The sequence below is a fragment of the Terrapene carolina genome, unplaced genomic scaffold (genome assembly GCF_002925995.2).
Source record: "Terrapene carolina triunguis isolate 2854851 unplaced genomic scaffold, T_m_triunguis-2.0 Scaffold62, whole genome shotgun sequence".
NCBI lineage: Eukaryota > Metazoa > Chordata > Testudines > Emydidae > Terrapene > Terrapene triunguis.
In genome coordinates this window covers 8463957-8483584 of record NW_020664413.1, presented here as the reverse complement: position 1 = coordinate 8483584, position 19628 = coordinate 8463957, and the positions used below count along the sequence as shown (strand labels likewise).

The 19628-nt window shown below is 44.4% G+C and overlaps 1 protein-coding gene across 2 annotated transcripts in view; it reads right to left on the bottom strand.

The window, feature by feature from the left end:
- Positions 1 to 19628, bottom strand: part of SLC15A2 (solute carrier family 15 member 2) — a 65076-nt gene that overhangs the window by 25529 nt on the left and 19919 nt on the right. For both annotated transcript variants that reach the window (XM_026647399.1, XM_026647398.1), the window contains 7 exons: positions 13608 to 13698; positions 10541 to 10618; positions 6675 to 6757; positions 4501 to 4587; positions 3794 to 3883; positions 2568 to 2612; positions 732 to 764 (listed from right to left, as the gene is read on the bottom strand). In XM_026647399.1, the coding sequence (XP_026503184.1) occupies positions 732 to 764; positions 2568 to 2612; positions 3794 to 3883; positions 4501 to 4587; positions 6675 to 6757; positions 10541 to 10618; positions 13608 to 13698 (507 nt within the window). The remainder of the gene's footprint in view (positions 1 to 731; positions 765 to 2567; positions 2613 to 3793; positions 3884 to 4500; positions 4588 to 6674; positions 6758 to 10540; positions 10619 to 13607; positions 13699 to 19628) is intronic.

Below are 19628 nucleotides of genomic sequence, written 5' to 3'. Positions count from 1 at the left end.
AGGGACCAGAAGAAAGGAGAGGTGGTTTGTGCCTCTTCTATGCAGGGGCTGCTGCGGGCTGGTTCCACCATCAGTGCATGTTGGAGCAGCTTAGAGGCCCACCCTAATTGGTACCCTGGCTGCAAAGACCCTAAGGAACCATTATGACGACAGAGAACAGTCAGGGAAGAGAAAAGCCGTGGCTGCACTCCTCCAAACCCCAATCCTAGCCCACACTGACATGCCCTTGACACATTTCCTGCACTGGAAATTCCTGGGCCAGGGGGTGGGATTAAGCTGGCTGTGCCACTCTGCACCGGTTAGCAAAACTCTCTGTGCTCACCCGTATTATGCCAGCATAATATGGCCGCAGCACAATCACTTGGTCTTGCCTCAGAGCAGGACGCTGGACTAGATGACCTCTTGAGGTCCCTTCCAGCCCTATGTTCCTATGATTCTAGGAATTCCCTCTGAAGTCCCTTGTTTTACAGGAACTCACTGCTAGTCAACAGAATTCACCTGCAGAGTAGGAAATCCCCTGCAGCACTAGGCGGAGTTTTAAGGCCAGAGGACTACGTTTCACCAAATACATAGCAAAATTAAGGAGTTGATCCTGCACCATTAAAGTCAGTAGGAATTTTGCCATTGTCTTTAATAAGAGCAGGACTGGGCTGTGAGTGTAGAGTGAAATATGAATAAGAAAGACAACACATTTACAAGGACCGTGCAATTTGCCCTATGGGTTCTTTTACCTGCATTTGGTCTGGCTGAAAGACTATTCCTCCCTGAAATAAACAGACATTCAAACTGATTAGTCAACACAACATAATACCATGTCTATTGCTCTCAGCTAAGCAAACCGCCCACAATATAGACCTCAGTAGCTGAACTGTCTTCTCGGGTGCTTTACCTTTGGGGAGGTGGGCTGTACAACCTAGTACTCCAAAAATTACTCTTTGGAAATATTTTTAGGAGTGAGGGATATGAATAAGTGCCTGAAAGGGACAGCTTGGCAGTCTCCAGAGAGGAGGAAGTATGCATTTCACCAGCGGCAGGTGTTTCTCTGAGCACAAAAAGCAAACATATTTTCAGTCAGAATGACTTTCCTTTTAGATTAAGTGACGAAACTCCCCCCCCCAAGAAAGAACAAAAGTAAAATCTCCATGAAAGAACACTGCACACTTTTGTCTCCTCTCTGAGAGTCTGCACTGAGCCGAGTGCAAAATGGCTGCCTGTCTCTGCAGACAGCAGAATCTGGGAGAGTTACAACTGCAGTGCACAACAGTTACAAAGCTAAATACGCCGTGGCAGGGAAATACCCGCTCCTCCCATCAGTTTGTATACAGTGTGCTAATTTGGCATTAGTAAATAAGAGTGTACATATTTCAGCTCACACAGGAACAGATCTGACTTTCCTTTCTCCTGTTAATGCTCACTCCTTACTGAAGGAGAACGCTTGACTGAGAAAGCAAGGGGGATTTTACAAAGAGAAATGCCAGGAGGCCTTAAAGAGACAGTTTGCCCTTGATGTGCACAGAGGAAGTGGGATAGGTTGATACATGAGCCAAAAATCCATAGGAACTCTTGGGACAAAATGCTAAGAACAGTTTTGTTTTCAGCCAGAGAGTGTTTAGTAAAGGAGTTCTGTGGATTCTTAGATGTTTCGTTAATGTATCACTAAACACAGAGACTACAATGTTTCTAGTTACCAGTCACAAGGGCTGTGTGAACTTTCATTGACTTTCCTTTCACAGTATAAAATACAGAGTTGCAATCTTTTCATGCCTCGCTTGGATTAATTACCCTAACAAGTGACAAATGCCATGGGCCCAATCTTCAAATGTGAGTGATATAACAGGACTCACACTTTGGAGATTAAATCCTAATTTACACAAAGAAAATGGCCATTTACATGCCTAAGTACTGATCTGAGTGTCCACATGTAAGATCTGGATGGCCTATTAAGACACACATGCAGTGCTTAATTTGTGCCAGGACTTGCTCGGGCTGAGTCCCGGCACCTCTTGGTTTAGCAGTTCATAGCCCTGGCCCCTCTGGGCTTTCTGTATCAGGTGTGAAAGTAAAAAAACTATTTGAGCTCTGGCACCTAATTGCTTGATCCCCGGCACCTCTTTCATTACAAATTAAACACTGCATACACTTCTGTAAATGGGGCCCTGTATGAAAAAATCCTTACCCAGCCGGTTTACACACATTTATACTTGACTGCATGCTGTTCCATTGGCAATTTACATCTATTACATTTATTAACTAATAGATCCTCACAACATCCCCACATTTTACACCTGAGGGAGAGAAGTTAAGTGACTTGCTCAAGGTCACAGAAGTAGAACTCAAGTAGTCCTAGCTCGCAGGGCTGGGGTTAGTTTACTAGGCCTCACTTCTTTCCATAATGTTTCATGATCATTATGAATTCTGGTCCGTACATCTACAACATTTTTTCTAATCCATAAAAGTGCAACTCTTACGAGGTTGTAAAGCAGCAGGTTTAACTATTGTGAACAATTAATTTCAAAAAGCCAGGGTTACTACTAGTTTTATAATCCCTAGTAATCTTAAGTACTTACAAAGTCTGCATTCATTTTAGTAGCTTGCAGAGTCCATCTAGATCCCTAAGGACAAAACAGACCATTGTAAGAACCCTGGTGTGCTCTGAGGGATGGGAGAATAAGGGAAAAGAGGAGAAGTGAGTGCTGGAAGGGCCTGACTTCTCTTCCTCTTCCTTCAGTCATTCTCCCAGTATCTCTTCTGCTTGTTTCTCCCACCTCTGCTTCCCTTCTCTCTCAGCCCTCATTTTCTTCTGTTTATAGGCATGGCACCTTCTTTCCAACCACCTCTGGCACCTGTTGAGATGAGTTCCTGTCTGCATCCTGTAAAACTTGCCCATACCGGTATTGCCCTGGCCTCTTCTTTTGTCATTCAGTGTTGCACGCATTCTAAAACAATATGCATTTCCTCACCTTTTGGGGGCGAAGCCAGACTTTGAGGCACCTGCTCCCCTACTTGGTGTAAACTTTGCTTGTGCCAATCAGAAATGAACACAAACAGGTTTTGGGCCCCGTCCCCTATGACACTTCTATGATGTCATAGTTGGTACTTTATGGGCCTGCCTGCCATGTGCAGGCAGGGAGAGGAGAAAGAAAAACGAAACCTGTGTATCCTGTGTACACCCGTAACCGAGCCTGATCACCTCGAAGCCTCTTTCTCAGCTCACGTGTTTCAAACAGAGTTTCTACGTTTGCCGGTCGTTATGCGTTGGTTTGTATTTGTAAGTATCAGTTATTACTAATTGCTGCATCTTTGTTTATAAATATTGTTAGTAGATATTTTAGTCATTGTGTGTTTTAAGTTTCATTAACTCTATTAGCTAATCAAACGCTGCTCCCTTACCCCTTGTAATTATCCCCAATAAAACTTTAAATTGATTAATTTTAGTTGTGTGTGTGTCTGCAGTTTGCATCGTGACCCATACTCTCCTTGCATCCCTTACCAATATAGTCTATTGCCACGTGCAGCCTGGTAAATAACAGGCCTGCATTTTCTTTCGCCCCTGCGTGCCCATGGCAATCCACAGCACCCACCCCATCCTAGAAACCAAGCAGGAGATTGAAGGCCAGATGACCATGAATGGCTGGTGCTGCCTCATCAAGGCAAGTGGATATCTAGTGGGAAGATGAGACCTCTGATGCCCTCAGTGCACTGTGATTTCCATGGAGTTACCCCAGATTTACATTGGCATGACCAAGATCAGAATCTGGCACAATAACCATGTCTGTGATTTGTTATACTTTACCTGTTGATCAAAGAGAGCCCAGAACATTGGCAGTGGGATAAACAGGAAGAGAACTCGTGTCACCATTTTAATCTCATTGATCAGTTGCTTCTATTAAGAGAAAAAAGCAGAAAGATAAAATGGGGGTGGAACAGCTAACAACAATTTCCGTCCCCAGGCGTGAAGGTCCCTAATTAACTCCAAGGATTGGTGTGTCAAATATTTATCATACTTATAACATGCTACTTTCGCTATTTGCATTACAGAGAGCCTAGACTCTCCAGTCCCATTGTACATACACAGAGGTAGACATGGTCCAGGTCCTAAGGAATTTACAATTTAGGAAGGCAAGTAATAAAGAGAGGCTGGGGGGAGAGACAACCAAATATATACAGTATTTATATACATAGGCCCTATGAGATACTCATGTACTGGAGATGCTGTGTAGTGCTCAGTGCAGCTTGGCTTTTTTAGTGCTGCATTTGTTTGACATCTTGAAGTTCACTAATGTTAATTAATTTCAGTGTAAGGGGAAACTTCAGTGTTAATTTCCGTGTACGGGAAAATTCATCTGTACTGGCGATTGCTCAAAGGCTCAGACACACAGCTTGACTCAAGGTGTCCCTTTAAGGCTACCTTATTACAGCCCAAGAACCCAAGACACCACCCAGCCCATGCCAGATCAAAGAACCAGACACTCAGTCACTTACATGGAAGTCATCACTTACTGAGTATTTTTCTGATGCCCAATCTAGCCAGTGCTCCCTCTTTGGAATCTGTTTGGAGTGATTTTTCAGCCGGTTTGTAATAGCAAACTAGAGGGAAGAACAAATGAATAACAGGGGTAACTTATGTGTATGTCAACCAGTTAGACCATCTCCCTTATCCCATCTTTCATCCCCCCTGTCCATGTAGAATTTCCAGATCAAAACGCCCCCCATCATTCTCAAACCTCCAAGGTATGGTCTATGCAGCCACAGAAACTATGCAATCTTGTTTTCTCTGGTCTGTGCCTCTATGTTCCTAGGAGTCTGCTGCCTTTTTGCCAGGCAAAGTCGATGCTTCATGTTACACAGGAGACACACACAGTGTGCTCTCTCTCTCCCCGCATGGAGATTTTTCTAGCTTTGCAGTTTTTCTAAATCAAACTGATATGGTTGTCCTTTGCATGTGGAAACATAACACATGAAGTCACTCAATATTTTTCTGACCTCAAAATATCTACTGCATCTTCCTATACCCCCTCCCCTCAAATGCTCACTCCAGCCCCAGATCTGCCCTTCTCCTCCATATTACACATTTGGGTATTATCCCTCTTCATGTCCTGCTCCCATCCATTGGCTCTCCCACTAAACAACCCTCTGAATCCCTTCCTCTTTTTAACTATCACTGTATTTCCCCCCCGCCCCGACCTCTTTACTTTGGGACCGGTCCTGGGAGTCTCTGGCATCTCCTGAGGGATGCTCACAACTGAAGTCAGCGGGAATTGAGGGGTTGCAGGATAGGCTCTTTGTGAGTGATTCTCTCAGGGACTCCCCTTTTGATGCTGGTCTGATTAAGAGGATCAGCTACATCCTATTCTTATCTCTCAAAGGCAAAGGTGACACCAGCCACCAAGATCATTTCCTACTTGTTTTAAAACCAGTCACAGGAAAAATCTTCTTATTTGAAATTCATTAACATCACTTCATTTATTTTTCTTTTCTAAAAAGCACAGTTTAAATTGACCACTGGCAGGAAGGAATAAATGCCTCGTTATTTACAACAACTTCACAGCCAGAGGCTATGTCTACACTATAGACCTTACAGTGGCACCGCTGTAGTGCTGCAGCGGTGCCACTGTAAGGTCCCCTGCGTAGCCGCTCTATGTCGATGGGAGAGAGCTCTCCGGTCCGAAAAATTAAACCACCCCCCAATGAGCGGCGCAAGAGTGTCTCCTGCTGACATAGCGCGGTCCACACCAGTGCTTCTGTCGGTGTAACTTATGTCGGGCGGGGGTGTGGTTTTTTTCACACCCCTGACCAACAAAAGTGCTAGTGAAGACATAGCCAGAATTTTCATTCCTCTGTTTTCCTGCAGGCCAGTTTGTAGATTAATACTGTTGTCCCTTTCTCTGATTTCAGGGCCTTGCAGCTTGGTTTCCCATCGGAGGACAAGTGCGTATTTTCTACGTGTGATTTGTTTATTTACACTGTCTACACCAGTCCTTGAGAAACCAATGGCCTGTTCCTAGGAATCAACTCTGGCTCAAGGATTGACTCCAGTTAGAGAGATTAAGGCAGACGGAAAATGCTTGCTGTTTGTAACAACTCCCCCAGATAGAAACTATATGGCAAAACTAACAACAATCCAGTATTTCTTCAAAGACTGTACACAGCTTGCATGCCAGGAAAAAGGACTAGTGAACCTATGCGTTACAGTGCACTGGTGACGCCCACCATAACAATACCAAGCTGAGCTTGGTCAGTGGGCACGTGTACTACTGCTCTCTGCTGAACTCATCAACTTTGGAAAAGTTACAGGACAGCAAAAAAGAAAAATGAACCTGTGATTCGGCCACTCTGTGACTTTTCAGAGTTTCCTCTCAGAGAGCGTAAGGGTCAGAGTCTACCATCTTCACTCTGCAAGTCACCCCGCTGACCTCAGGAGAACGCCTTGTGGAGTAAGGCACCATTCAGCATGAGGAAGGGTGTCAAGATCTGTCCCCAAATGAGTTTCCCTTCCTCACATCTCATCAGTGGCACCACCAAGAGCAGAACCCAGGTGTTCCTGGCTCCCCGATATCTCCAGATTACATTATTATATAAAAAAAGATACAAAACTTACCCCAATGAACATGTGCTTTTACAATGCTACAACCTGTGAACTGTGCATGAAAATGATGGGACAGAAACAAGCTCACCGCAATGCACTGGCAAACTTCGAGTAAGATGTTCCCTCGCGGCGGAGTTTTTTTGTACATTCCACTTCCAGCAATAAACACAACTGTAAAACATTAGAATCCAAATCTGGAATTCTTCCCGGTGCCATATGGCTGTGGGCCTCCTCCTGAGCAGAGAACTCCCAGTGACTTCAACAGGAGTTGCACTTGCAGCAGGATTGGGCCCAGGGTGTATGTAGCATAAAACAAACATATAAGCATCCATGCACCATCCACCCCATCCCCCCCCCCCCCCCCCGACTCTGAGTATAATGTGTCATTTACATGTATTCAGTGGCACACACTGTATATAGGGAGATTTTCAAGGGCTCACAGGGCAGTTTGGCACCTAATCCCCCTTGGAGATCAATGGGGCACCTAACTCCTATGCGAGCCTTTGAAAAGAAACCCCACTTTCCATGGTCTGAGGCAAAATTATAAACAGCCATGAACTAGGCAGGCCATTCATTCAGTTTTAAACCGGACAGTCCTCTCTATGGTTGGTTTGTTGCCCGTCCAGTACTGAGATAAAACTGGACGTAGTTTTGTCCAGTATCAAATGGGGGACACCATTTTGAAAAGCACGTTGCTCCGCCGCCACCAGCATCTGTGTGAGAGGTGACCCTGGCAGGGGTGGAGCAGCCTGCTCTTCAAAATGGCATCCACATGGTGCCTACACAGCCCATGCCACTCCTGGAAGTACCGGAATGTCCGGTATTCTGAGAATGCAAGAGTGGTCACTCTACCCTAAACCGGGGGTTGCAATCTGAAACTCGATCCCGATCTAAATGTTGCATTTGGCCCTTATCTGCAAAACAGGCTGGGCCAAAAAAACCTACCATTTATGAACACCTAGAACTTTGGCGAGTGGAATCCAGATGCAAGACTGCATCCAAATTTTGCATCTCAAGTCCATTTCTAGCATTATCAGTCAATCCAAGTTGTTTTTTCATAGATTCCAAGGCTGGAAGAGAACATTGTGATCATCTAGTCTGACCTCCTATATAACACAGGCCATTGAATGTCCCCAATATAATTCCTAGAGCAGATCTTTTAAAAAAAAACATCCAATCTGGATTTAAAACATCCAATCTGGATTTAAAAATCGTCAGTGATGCAGAATCCACCACGACCCCTGGTAAAATTGTTCCATGGTTGCTCACTGGAGTTCACAGAGATCAGCTCTGAGTATGATGGGATGGACAATTTGAAAGATCTTTCCCTGCCAAATCATTCTCCCCAAGCACAAGATATATGCACAGCAGATCAGGCTTCCTAAAGTGTTTGCCTGAGATGGGGATATTCAGGATGAAGTATCTCAAATACCAGGGTTACCTTAATTACCTACATTGGCAAAATGCTGACAGTTTTAATGGTGAGATGTTCTCCCTTTTACAGATGTGTAAAATGAAGCACAGAAATGGCTAAAACCCTAAAAGACTTGCCCAGAGTCACAGATTGTGAAACCGAACCCAGGGAGTCTTCATTTCTAATCCCCTGCTCTAGCCACTAGACACATGTAGTGCAGTGTGGCAGGGGGTTAAAGTAGATGACCGTTGTGGTCCCTTCTTACCCTATGGTTCTATGATTTCCAGCTTTCCATTGTAATGAGTTTATATTCAGTGTCCTAACATGTTACATCTGGACCCCATTTATTTTGACATTCATTCAGCATGCTATGAATGCTGTAGGAGAACCACAGCAGAAAATAGATTTATAGTCAATTTGTGCAATGAAATTGTGCAATATTTGCAAGTCAGTTTTCCCCAGCTATCGATACCCTGCTAGAAATACTTGTCATATACTTGTGTAGGAAAAATCCGGTAGTCTCTTAAACTGATAGGAACAAACCCTGTGGGAAAATGGGACGCTTCTCAGAGCCAGTGACCATGCACTTTTTGAACTCAATTGCTGTAACATTAATCGTTGGCTCATTATCTTTTTCTAGTGCCCTATTCTGTCCTCTTTGCTGGAGGCTCTCCAGAAAGATGCCATGTTCATTATCTCTGGAAGAGTGAATTTCCAGGTCACTGATGTTACAGCTAAGCCAATATTTTTTGAAAACTGCATGATCTCTTGGACTGTTAATTAAACTAACAATCTGAAAGAGAACTCACACAATACCGTGACAAAAACTCTTGAGTGCGGCATAATAAGGGGAATGAATGGGACTTGTTCTCAACAGTAGTTAACAATTTTAATAGAGAAACAAACAAGTCGGTGTTTCTATTGGTCACTGAGGAATGGAAACAGAAACGCAGCCAGCATTTGCTATTTTATAAGGCCTGTAAGAGGACTATGTTGGCAATAGGATGATGGGGCTAAAGTGTTAGATTTGGGAAGCTGTGTAATTACAGATAGTGCCTGAGACTGAGGAATAGGAATGTACACTATTATTACTGTAACATAATAGGCTATAACAGTAATTGCGCGGGCAAGTACAGCCAACCAAAGCAAGGCAGTTGCTCTAGTCTCAGTTAATCCCCCGTGGGAATCTCTGGATAGTGAGTAGGTCATGAAGCAAACATTGGATACAAAGTTGAGATGGCCCTGAGCTGCAAACTGTGAGTGTGAGGTAGAAGCACTATGATAAGCTTCCATCCCACACATTGGGGAGCCTATTGTGACAGATATGGTAATTTCCTGAAATATGTTTGGACTATCTTACTGTACTATGTGTATGTATCGTTGTGGGCCAGAGATTGTATGTAGTTCCCTGTGGGAGGGTGACCACAGCCCCTCCAGGAACTAAGAACGGTGTGTGTGGTGGGGGGTTGGCACATCCCCAAAGACGTCCCACCACCTGGAGAGGCTCGCATATACTGGTTCAGATTGGATTCTCCAACAGACAAAGAAAGCACCTTTAGATAAACAGTCTGAGTTTAAACTAACTCAGAGCTTTCTTTTGGATCCAGCAGACAGACAAGACCTTCTGTCCAAGGAGGGCCCCAATCCTTCTTGGGAAGGGTTGGAAGAACTTTGGCCTACAGAGACCCCATAAGACTGATGGGTGACCTCTGGTAAGCTTTTAGCATGCATCTAGAAACTCTTTTTTTATCTATGTTTTCGCTGAAATGCTTTCACCTCAAGAATAAATGTGCTTGCTTAGAAAGAGCTAAGTGCTAACTTATAACAGCTGGCAATTCCACTGTTCATAGATTTCAGAAAGAAAGAAAAGTATAGACACCAGCCTGTTTAGGCAGTCTGGCTTGCTGGAGATATCTCAGTGTAGGCAGGGAACTGTGCAACCTGGAAAAACCCCAGCCAGGAGGGAGAGACTGGTGACAGCTGAGGAGTCAGCAGCCTAGAGTGAGCACCCTTGGTGGGCCATGAGGGGGAAATCCAGGTGCAATTGCCCTGAACTGAGAGACCTAGGACTGCAAATTGTGGAGGCCCCAGAGGCCAAACTTGCTCAAGGACAAAGTTGCAAACCACCGCACTGGGACATTTGCTTTGCAGCCTCTCGAAGCAGAATCGTGTGAGGCCATCATATTGTGAGACACACCTCACAGCATCAGCAGATAAGTGTCACAACATGGCACATGCTGCAGAAAGGCCATGATGTGACAGCCGCTAACCTGAACTGCCATCTTATAGGACATAGCCAGGCCCATCCTGTGAAAGTGACAACAGGTGGCAAGGCAACCCCTTGCATAGGGGGATCAGAGGAACAGAAGGAGATGTGGATTGTCCTGCCAGTGAGGTTCGGGGGGGAGGGAGGGGGTTCGACACTTCATTTCTTCTCTGTGCAGTGGGGGAGGAGAGGTGTACTGGGCGGTGAGAGTGGACAGCAACACTCAAAGCCTCCTGACTGGAACATTCTAAACATGGTGATTGTTTCCACTTACCCAGGGCTATAACCATGAGTGCTGCTGGGACACCGAAAGCCAAGGCATAGCAATCTCCTCCGAAGCATTTCACATCCCCTAAAAGATAACATCATAAATGCCTCTCATTTCACCACGTTTAAATTCAACCCCTGCTCCCCACCCTGACGCCTCCACGGCGACCTCTGCCGAAGCAGTCGCCTCTCTCAGCTCTCCGCTTGTGCAGCGGGTTTTGACATTGTGCACCCAACCCACATAAAGCAAGCGCCCTGGGGCTCCACTGATGGTGGCAGTTTGGAAGCAGGGCTGGCACAGCAGCCTCTTCCAACTACAGCAACGGTGAAAGGGGCCAGTCCTAACCACGGTACTGTGATGAGCAGTAACAGATGCTGCCTGGGGCAGAGGGTGCTACCACTTAAAGCAGTGAGTAGCAACAGGGTACGTGGAAGCAGGGGAGGGCCCCCTGAGTGGGTAAGAAAAGCCCTACATAAAATAAACTGATCATTTTAAATTTATTTTAATAGGCCTGGGTAATCAGTACAGTGGTTCTCCACCATTTGGGGGCATCTTATCTCACTTCTATCACTGTAATCAGGAGTAGCAAGGGTAGAGCCATTGGTACACCAGGGTAAGTGAGATCACAGAATCAGACCCTAAGATTTCAGCGGTATGAACCAACTCCCTCTGTATCCTATTGACTTGTGTCCCCCCTGGCCCCAAGGGAAATAGCCTGCTCCAAACCCCAGTCCTGTGATAACTCATAATGAAAGTAGCATTGTGAGAATGGGGATTGGAGCAGTTCAAGCTACAGTAGAGTGTGGGAACATAGCACAGGGCTGTACCATGACCCAGCACAGCTCCATTCCTGTGGGTGCCTGCAGAGCCAGTCCCAAACGAGATCCAGTAGTATGGTCTGCACACCAGTGGTTAGAAATTACTGCTATTCATACACTCGATAGTAGTAAATAAATGTGGTTTAAAAACCCACATAGCTAAAGCAAAACAGGAAACCATCCAGCAAAACAGGAAACCATCCAGCAAAACCTCCGGTCATTACTGTGTATTATTCATATATTATTTCAGTTTCAGAGTCGTGTGTGTCTATCATTTATCTGGCCACTTTCCAAAGAATTAGCTGAAATCCAATAAACCAAACAGTGACACTCTAACATGTACATTTAACTTGTGACATACAGCATGGGCAGAAACGGTTGGATTTTGCCATCTAAATCCACATGCGCCACATGAAGCTGCCAAGTTTCAAAGGAATTGCTTCTCTCTCCTCTCCAGGAATCGCAGAAAATAATTTAAAAGCCTACACCTCCCTTTCCACTCTCACCCTCCAGTTTGGTTTGATGTTCCACTGCACTGACATAGAGTAAAAGTTTTAAGAGAACTGGATTTTCATCCACCCACAGAACAAATTTAGCAACAGCCTCTTAGCACCGAATTGTTGACATGGGTGAGAGAGAGAGAGGTGTAGTTTGTCTTTTGCTGTGTGCTTTGGCACAAATATAGTGGACACACACACCTCTAGCTCCAGGAAACAGGCAGGATATTAAAATAATCACTCAGAAGAAAACCTTCTGGAAGATGTCAGAAAAAAATGCTATTGAATGTGCCAGGTACCTCAGTTTATGGGACACTGCCCTCTTCTCTGTATGTTTGGATATTTATAGATACGGCCCTACCAAATTCACGGTCCCATTTTGGTCAATTTCACGGTCATAGGATTTTAAAAATAGTAAATTTCATGATTTCAGCTATTTAAAATCTGAAATTTCATGGTGTAATTGTAGGAGTCCTGACCCAAAAGGCATTGTGTGTGTGTGTGTGGGGGGGGTGTCGCAGGATTGTTGTAGTGGGAGTTGCGGTACTGCTACCCTTACTTCTGCACTGCTGCTGGCGGCAGCGCTGCCTTCAGAGCTGCTGGCCGGGAGCTCAGCTCTGAAGGCAGAACCACTGCCAGCAGCAGCGGAGAAGTAAGGATGGCAGGGTATGGTATTGCCCCCCTTACTTCTGTGCTGCTGCCTGCAGTGCTGGGCCCTCAGTCAGCAGCTGCCACGCTCCAGCTGCCCAGCTCTGAAGGCAGCACTGCAGAAGTAAAGGGTGGCATGGTATGGTATTGCCACCCTTATTTCTGCACGTGCTGCCTTCAGAGCTGGGCACCCGGCCAACAGCCACCTCTGTCTAGCTGCCCAGCTCTGAAGGCAGTGCAGAAGTAAGGGTGGCAATACCGTAAATACCCCTGTAAAATAACCTCGTGACTCCCGCTTTTAGGTCAGGACCCCCCCATTTGAGAAACGCTGGTCTCCCCGGTGAAATGTGTACAGTATAGGGTAGAAGCACACAAAAGACCAGATTTCACGGTCCGTGACGTGTTTTTCATGGCTGTGAATTTGGTAGGGCCCTATTTATAGAGTGCCAATCACTGAGGTGTTCGGGCCCTGAAATACAATGAAGTAAGTGCTGCAAGACTCAGAACAAAAATGGGTTCTGCACAATGGGTGGAATGCAAAAATAGGCCTTAAGTGGGGTATAGGCCATGTGCGGGTCCTCAAAACAAGCCACTCTAGGCCATGATCTGCAACCTGATCCATGCAGGTTGAGCCTTATGCCTGTCTGGAGTCCGACTGAAGCGAGTGGGGCTCTGTATGAGAGCAGGGGTCAGTTTGCAGAATTGGAGCCCTAGGCAGCACTGCTAAAGTAACCCAGAATTAAAGGCTGGGAGTAGGGTCAGATCAATCATTATCAATATGTTACCTATAGGCTGCAGAATATGCCAATCCCACATTAGCAGGGAGATGGCCTGATGGGTCTTCTCCATCTCTAAATTTTTGATTCTATGACTCAGGCTGGCTTTAAAGAAAATAAACACAGCCTGTAGCATGGTATGTCTGACTCTTCTGCTAGTTTCCATAAATCAGTTATGCAGCTTCAGCAGGATTAACAAGGCATAAATACAACACACTGGTCATTCAGAAGATAATGTAATCTCTGACATTCAATCATTATAAGAACCTAACCATCCATAGCAGAACAGTCACAGTGCAGCTAATTTAGTGGTTCATTCTCAATCAACACTGACCTCTCAATACAGGAGTAACAAATGTAGAGATCAAACTTCCCGCATTAATAGCTAGATAGAAGACTGAAAAGAATTTGCTCCTTTCTTGGGCCTAAAACGAGACAAGGCAACATCAATATCATGGACAAAGCACAGCATTGGATTTGCAAACGGAACACTATCAGTGCTCTTGTTAGGAGGGCTGGGTTAATATTGACCCATGGTGCATAAAATGCAAGCTAAAGGAAGGCAAACCAGCTTGCTTTTAGGTGATGGCATAGGCTCACACAAATCAGTTCAAGTTACTGAAAAGCACTTCGGGTCTCTTGGCATTTTGGAGGAAAAGCTGCTGCTCTGTAGCTGTCAGGAAGTTGGAGGGGGAAAGTGTTTACTTATTCGGAACAAGTAGCTTGATTCAGATTCGCTGTCACCTAATTCAATCCAATTTGGCAGCGCTTGACAGCTTGTCATTTGTTCCCACGTCCTGGCTTTTCTTTTTCCTAAATAGAAACAGAAACCTATGCATTTTGAGGAGCTTGTAATGACAGCACAAATGAGAGTGTGTGAGAGAGACTGATCTGCTGGAGAGTCTGGGAGGAGAAGCTAAGAATTACAAAACTGAGTGTTGTGATGATTTAACCAGCCCCAAACAAATAGGATCCATTAAATCTGGTGGGACAATTATGCAGGCCCAGTGAAACTGCTGTGAGGAAGAAAGGGCCTGAGGATAGGTCCCCTGGTGAGAGTCAACACTGCAATATTTGGTTATTAATAAACACAGTAAAAAGAATTCTATCAAATCATTCTTCTTTCCAGTCACTTAGGACAACACACCCTCTGTGTGATTCATGCTTTAGCAATGGTAAGGATCAAGTATTTTCATGTTAATTTTGATCCGCTTAGTAGGAGGAACCTGCTGCCAAGAGTGGTCCCTCCTCACACTTGCTGGCCATGCTAGCTTTTGCCATATGTTCAAAGGGATGCACAGGGGGTATAGTGGTGGGGTCAGCCAACAGAAGTCACATTTGCCCTGTGTGCGTGTGTGTAACCCCTCTCCCCGTCCCACACCAGACACACGGGAGACAAATAGGATTTCCTCTATCTCTCATTCCCCTCCCCAGGCAGAGCCATACACACACTTAAAAGGTATGTATTTCTGCCTCTATAAAAGTCAAACCATGAATCACATGTTGGGCCCAATTAAGATGCTGAGTGCCTTCTTCTGAGATGATGAACACCTCACCTCAGAGGGTCAGATCCCTCCATACATCAGGGTTCTGTAGATGCTTCGGGTTGACTCAGAGCATGGATCAAAAGCTCATCTAGATGCTAATCAAAAAGTGGTACTGGAACCCTCTGGATTGTTCACCGTGTAACTGGAAAGATCTCTGGGCACTGGAGCTGGTGGAATTATGCTGGGAAAGTTGACAGTTTTCTCCAAGGTCTTCACAAATGAAGTTGTTCAGTGTGTGTGCGACCAGCTCTCTTCAATACAAAACAGAGGGCGAAGATGTGCACAGAGGGGGAAATTTTCCCAAGTGTCTATGTCATTTGGCTCTTAATGGCCGGGTCTACGTCACTTAGACACTTTGGAAAAGTCAGTTAAGGGCCAGGACATCCAGAAAGGCACAATTTGAACTAACTGGTCAATGCAAGGCACTAACATTTTCCTTTATGAGAAATGCTCCTAAACTGTAGTGTTTAGGAGGCTTTCCCCCCTCACCCCCCCCCCCAGACACAGCAATGTGATCTACAAAGCACAGCAAAGAATGTACATAGGGAGCTAGGTTATACTAGTGAAAGGGTGGATGGCCTTCTGATTCAGCACTGGCAGATCTAGCTGGCTCAAGAAGGGACTATCTGTGTGGCCTGGTGCAAGTCACTCAGGGCTTGATCCTCCACTATGTACTGAGGCCAAAATCCTCAAAAGTATTTAGGCACTTAACTGCCATGGGAGTTAGACAGCTAAATATAGTGAAAGATATGGGCCTGAGTTCCCAACAGACAGATGGCTGCAGCCCCTTGATTCTCAACTATCTGGCCTCAATGTAACAAAGTTAAAGGGGGGCAGCTTTAATTCAAGCCCTTGGGAGAAGGTCCCTCAGGGATCTCTGCCAATGGAGAAAGAGCTGTAGTGCAGCCTTGCTTTGCCTCACCCCTTCTCCATCTCAAACATCCCACCCCTGTCCTTGGTCCCCAGCTGCAGCAGAAAACTGCTGTGGTTCTGCTGTAGGAGGTGGGGGTGGGACAGGACTGGGGGAGCTCACACAGGGAGTTCCTTACACATTCATGCAAAGTGGGTGCTTGGGGGGACACAGGAAATAGTCAGGGTGGTACCAGGGGATCTGCTGCTATGTGGCTTCACCAACCACTTCTACCCTCATAGGAGTCATGGAGGCTACTGCAGTCTGTGCAGGGAAGGTGCTTTGGTCTCTGGTCTCTGCAGTGAAGTGAAGAAAGTGAAGAGCCCAACTGCTTGGACTGTTCACTGATCTCCTGGATTTGGCCCCTACAGAAGGTTTAGGCCTTGTCAGTGCCAGCCAATCTAGCCTGCATATTGTTAGTGAATAGTTTATCTAGGATTAAGGACCAATGAACCTTTATTCAGATAATAACTGTCCTCGTAGTTCACTTCTTTGGTTAATGGTAAACAGTGCCGGGTCTAGTAAGTCCATATCTCTATTTTTATCTCTAGCTATCTATTTCAGTTAGCTAATAATCTTCAGTGCTAGTCTATATAGTTAAAATATTACACTTTTCTAGTCACCCTACCCCTGTGAGGTATTACTTATAGTTACAAGGGGCTGAGGGACCTAGCACTGATCCACCCCAATAGCAGGCAACACTTTTACAACCGGATAAAGATGGGGTGGAAGATTACTTCTCTGCTCACTTCGGTTCTAAGTTCTCAGACCACACCTCTAACCCTTGGTATTTGAATGCCACTGCATTTTTCATTTGCTTAGCAGGATTCAAATCCATGACCTTTGACATCATAAAACTGCTGAGCCATAGAGCCCTCTGGATGAGAAAGTTTTAGTCTGGTCTCCTCTTTCACTTCCCAGTACGCAAAGGGTAGCTTGAAAGGAACAGCCAAAGAAAGCTCACTCGGGCTCCGCTGGTTTTGAACACAAAATATTGCATTGAATAAACTGGTGCCACGGGGAAATTAAGAGCATTGGTGGCAATGACCGTTTAGGCTTTGAAAGAGGAGCGAAGAGCAATTTTAACAAATACAAATAACACTCACCTTATTGTGGGCTTTCTGAGAGAGAACCTCTGTGAAATTAGTAAGGCACTTTGAGATCCTTGGATGTTAATGAAAGGGGGTGGAATTGTGTCTTTAGATATAATAGGGTGAAATCAAATAGACTGAATAGCAGGGGGGAAAATATCTTAATGATGAGATATCTTTGATCATGCAAGAGTCACCCAAAAGAAGTGTGAAAGACCATTCGCTTGGGGCATTTAAAATGAGACTGAACAAAGCTCTAGGAAATATGTAGGCTATATAACCCTGCACAGGCAAGTGGATAAACAAAATGACCTTATGGTCTTTCCATGTGTAAATTTAACTATATATAATGTCTACTAGATTAGCAAAAAAGATTAACTAATACTTTTAATTTATATAGCACCGAAGTAGAAGTGCCTTACAACTACCCGCAACTTAAACCCTCACAAAACCCTTGAAAACACTTAACAGATAGGTAAACTGAGGCACAGAGTGGTTCAGTATCTTGCCCAAAGACACATTTGTATCTGAAACAGGAGTAGAACGCAGGAGTCCTGGCCCCCACTTCCTTGCTCTAACCACCAGATAGGAATTGTGCTTCTTGCACATGATATTGCAAACAGATTGGTTTTTTGTAATAACATGATTATTTTACCAGCACGTTGCTATTTTTTAAAGAGAATGGTGATTTGTAAAGAATTTTGATCACCTCATTTCACACATATACAGATTTCAACGACTTCAAAAAATGATCTGAATGCCAGAAGTGTGAACATAAAAAATGACCTAGCAATTTTTTTATTACACTCATTAGAAAAATATATCCCTCCTTGCTTTCTTAATCTTTGCAGCAGACCTACGTTCATATCATGATTTGGATTAGCTAATTCTGAAAAGGCAGCATTCGTGATAATCCTGATCTCCCTAGCAACAGGAAAATAAAGAAACAAAGAAATGGTTTTCAGTATTATACGAAGCATAACACATTGTTTGAAAGCAGCTTTGGCCCTTAATTAATATGCACAGAAGCTTTTGCATTTACACAAAATCTTGGCAATATGATTTTGTTCAGCCATATTTAGCCTGGAGCTCTGAGCCAGTGGCCCCTATCATTGTTCATGGAAGCACTGCCCAAAACATGGCAGGTCCAAGGACAATTATATATATAAAGTTCTTTGAAGAAAACAAGTGTTCAGTATTAGGGATTAAATTCAGGCTTGGTGTAAGCAGCTGACACTCTACTGACATCAGTGCAGTTGTGCCCACAGATACCGCAGAATTGAATTTGTCTCTAGATAAGAAACTTTTCAGTGTCCCCATGAGGTAATTAAAGGAAGGTTACTTATCAGAGTTGCAGGAGCACTCTGGTTATATGGTCTCTGCAGGTCCTCACCTGGATAAATAGGGATCTGCAGAGGCAGTTTTATATATGTAGAAATATTACTATCTCCACCATTTTACGTATAGAGAAACTAAATCAGTGATCTTAAGTACTTGCTGAAGGTCACAGGAGTCAGTACAGCTGGGTCGGAACCAGATTTTTTATTTTGCAGGGAATTTCATGAGTTTAAAATGTCTCCTGTTCCAAAATGGGGGTGGGGGATCTAAATTGCTCACAAAATGGAATTCAGGGGGAGGGGAACAAAACATTTCATTCCAACAAAATCGAAAGTTTTGTTCCTATTTTGACTTTTTAAATTTTATATTCTATGATATAATAGAAAACTTTTTAAAAATGAAACACAAAGTAGTTTCAAATCAGAAAGTCAAAATGGAATTTGAAAATGTCAATTCTGTAAAATTGCCACAAAAAGCATTTAATTTCAAGTCAATTTGACATTAATCTGAGTCTGCCCGAACTGCTTTGATGCCTCATGGGAGTTGTAGTTTGGATGCATCACGCCCCTGTTTTCTTCTACAGGCTGGGCTCCCTGGCTGGACTACATATCCAATGACGCACTGGTCTCCCCTCCGGCTGAGCCATGTTGGTGCATCATGGGAGTTCCCTGACTGTGATGCATTATGGGAGGTGCAGTCTAGCTAGAGATCCCAGCCCACAGGGGAGAATGGGGGCATGAAGCACCTGGACTACAGTGCTCATGAGGCACTACAATAGCTAAGTTAAAATGAAACATTGTACTATTTCCAAATTGAAATTTTTCAGAACTTTCTGTTCTGTGAAAAATTTAGATATTTTGACTTTTTACCCTGATTTGGTTCCAAAACAAATGTGACATATTGGAATTACCCACAGGATAGAAATTCTCATTTCCAATCAGCTCTAATAAACAAGGAAGCAACTGGTTGGATGGAAGACTTCAGTGAAGACCTAGGATCTTCAGTCAGCAGTGCTGATGATGTGGTAGGTAGCACTCTCCTGTCTGGCTCTGTACTGAACCAGTGTTGCTAAGGATCACAAAGCCAATGAAAAAAGCTGAGGTGCTCATCCCTTGTGGTCATTAAAGAGGCAATTTCACACATATAAAGGTGACAATTTTGATGTCTTTCAACTCAGGAAATAATCTGTCTACCTAATTCTCCCCTGTGCCTCAGTTTTAATCAAATATAATATTTTTCTTTACTTACTGCCTCCAAATTATTATTTTGTGCTGCTACATGTTAGTGACAGAGTTACTGAGTTGGCTCAGAGGCAGCTGCAGTTCAGTGGTGACTGAAGCTTTACCTCTCTCAAGGCTGTTGTGAGGGCCCATTAATTAATGTTTGTGAAGTGCTTTGAGATTCAAGACGGAACGGTGAAGTACTATCATCTCTCTTTCCCAAGGCAGAGTATGCTTTCATTTGACTGT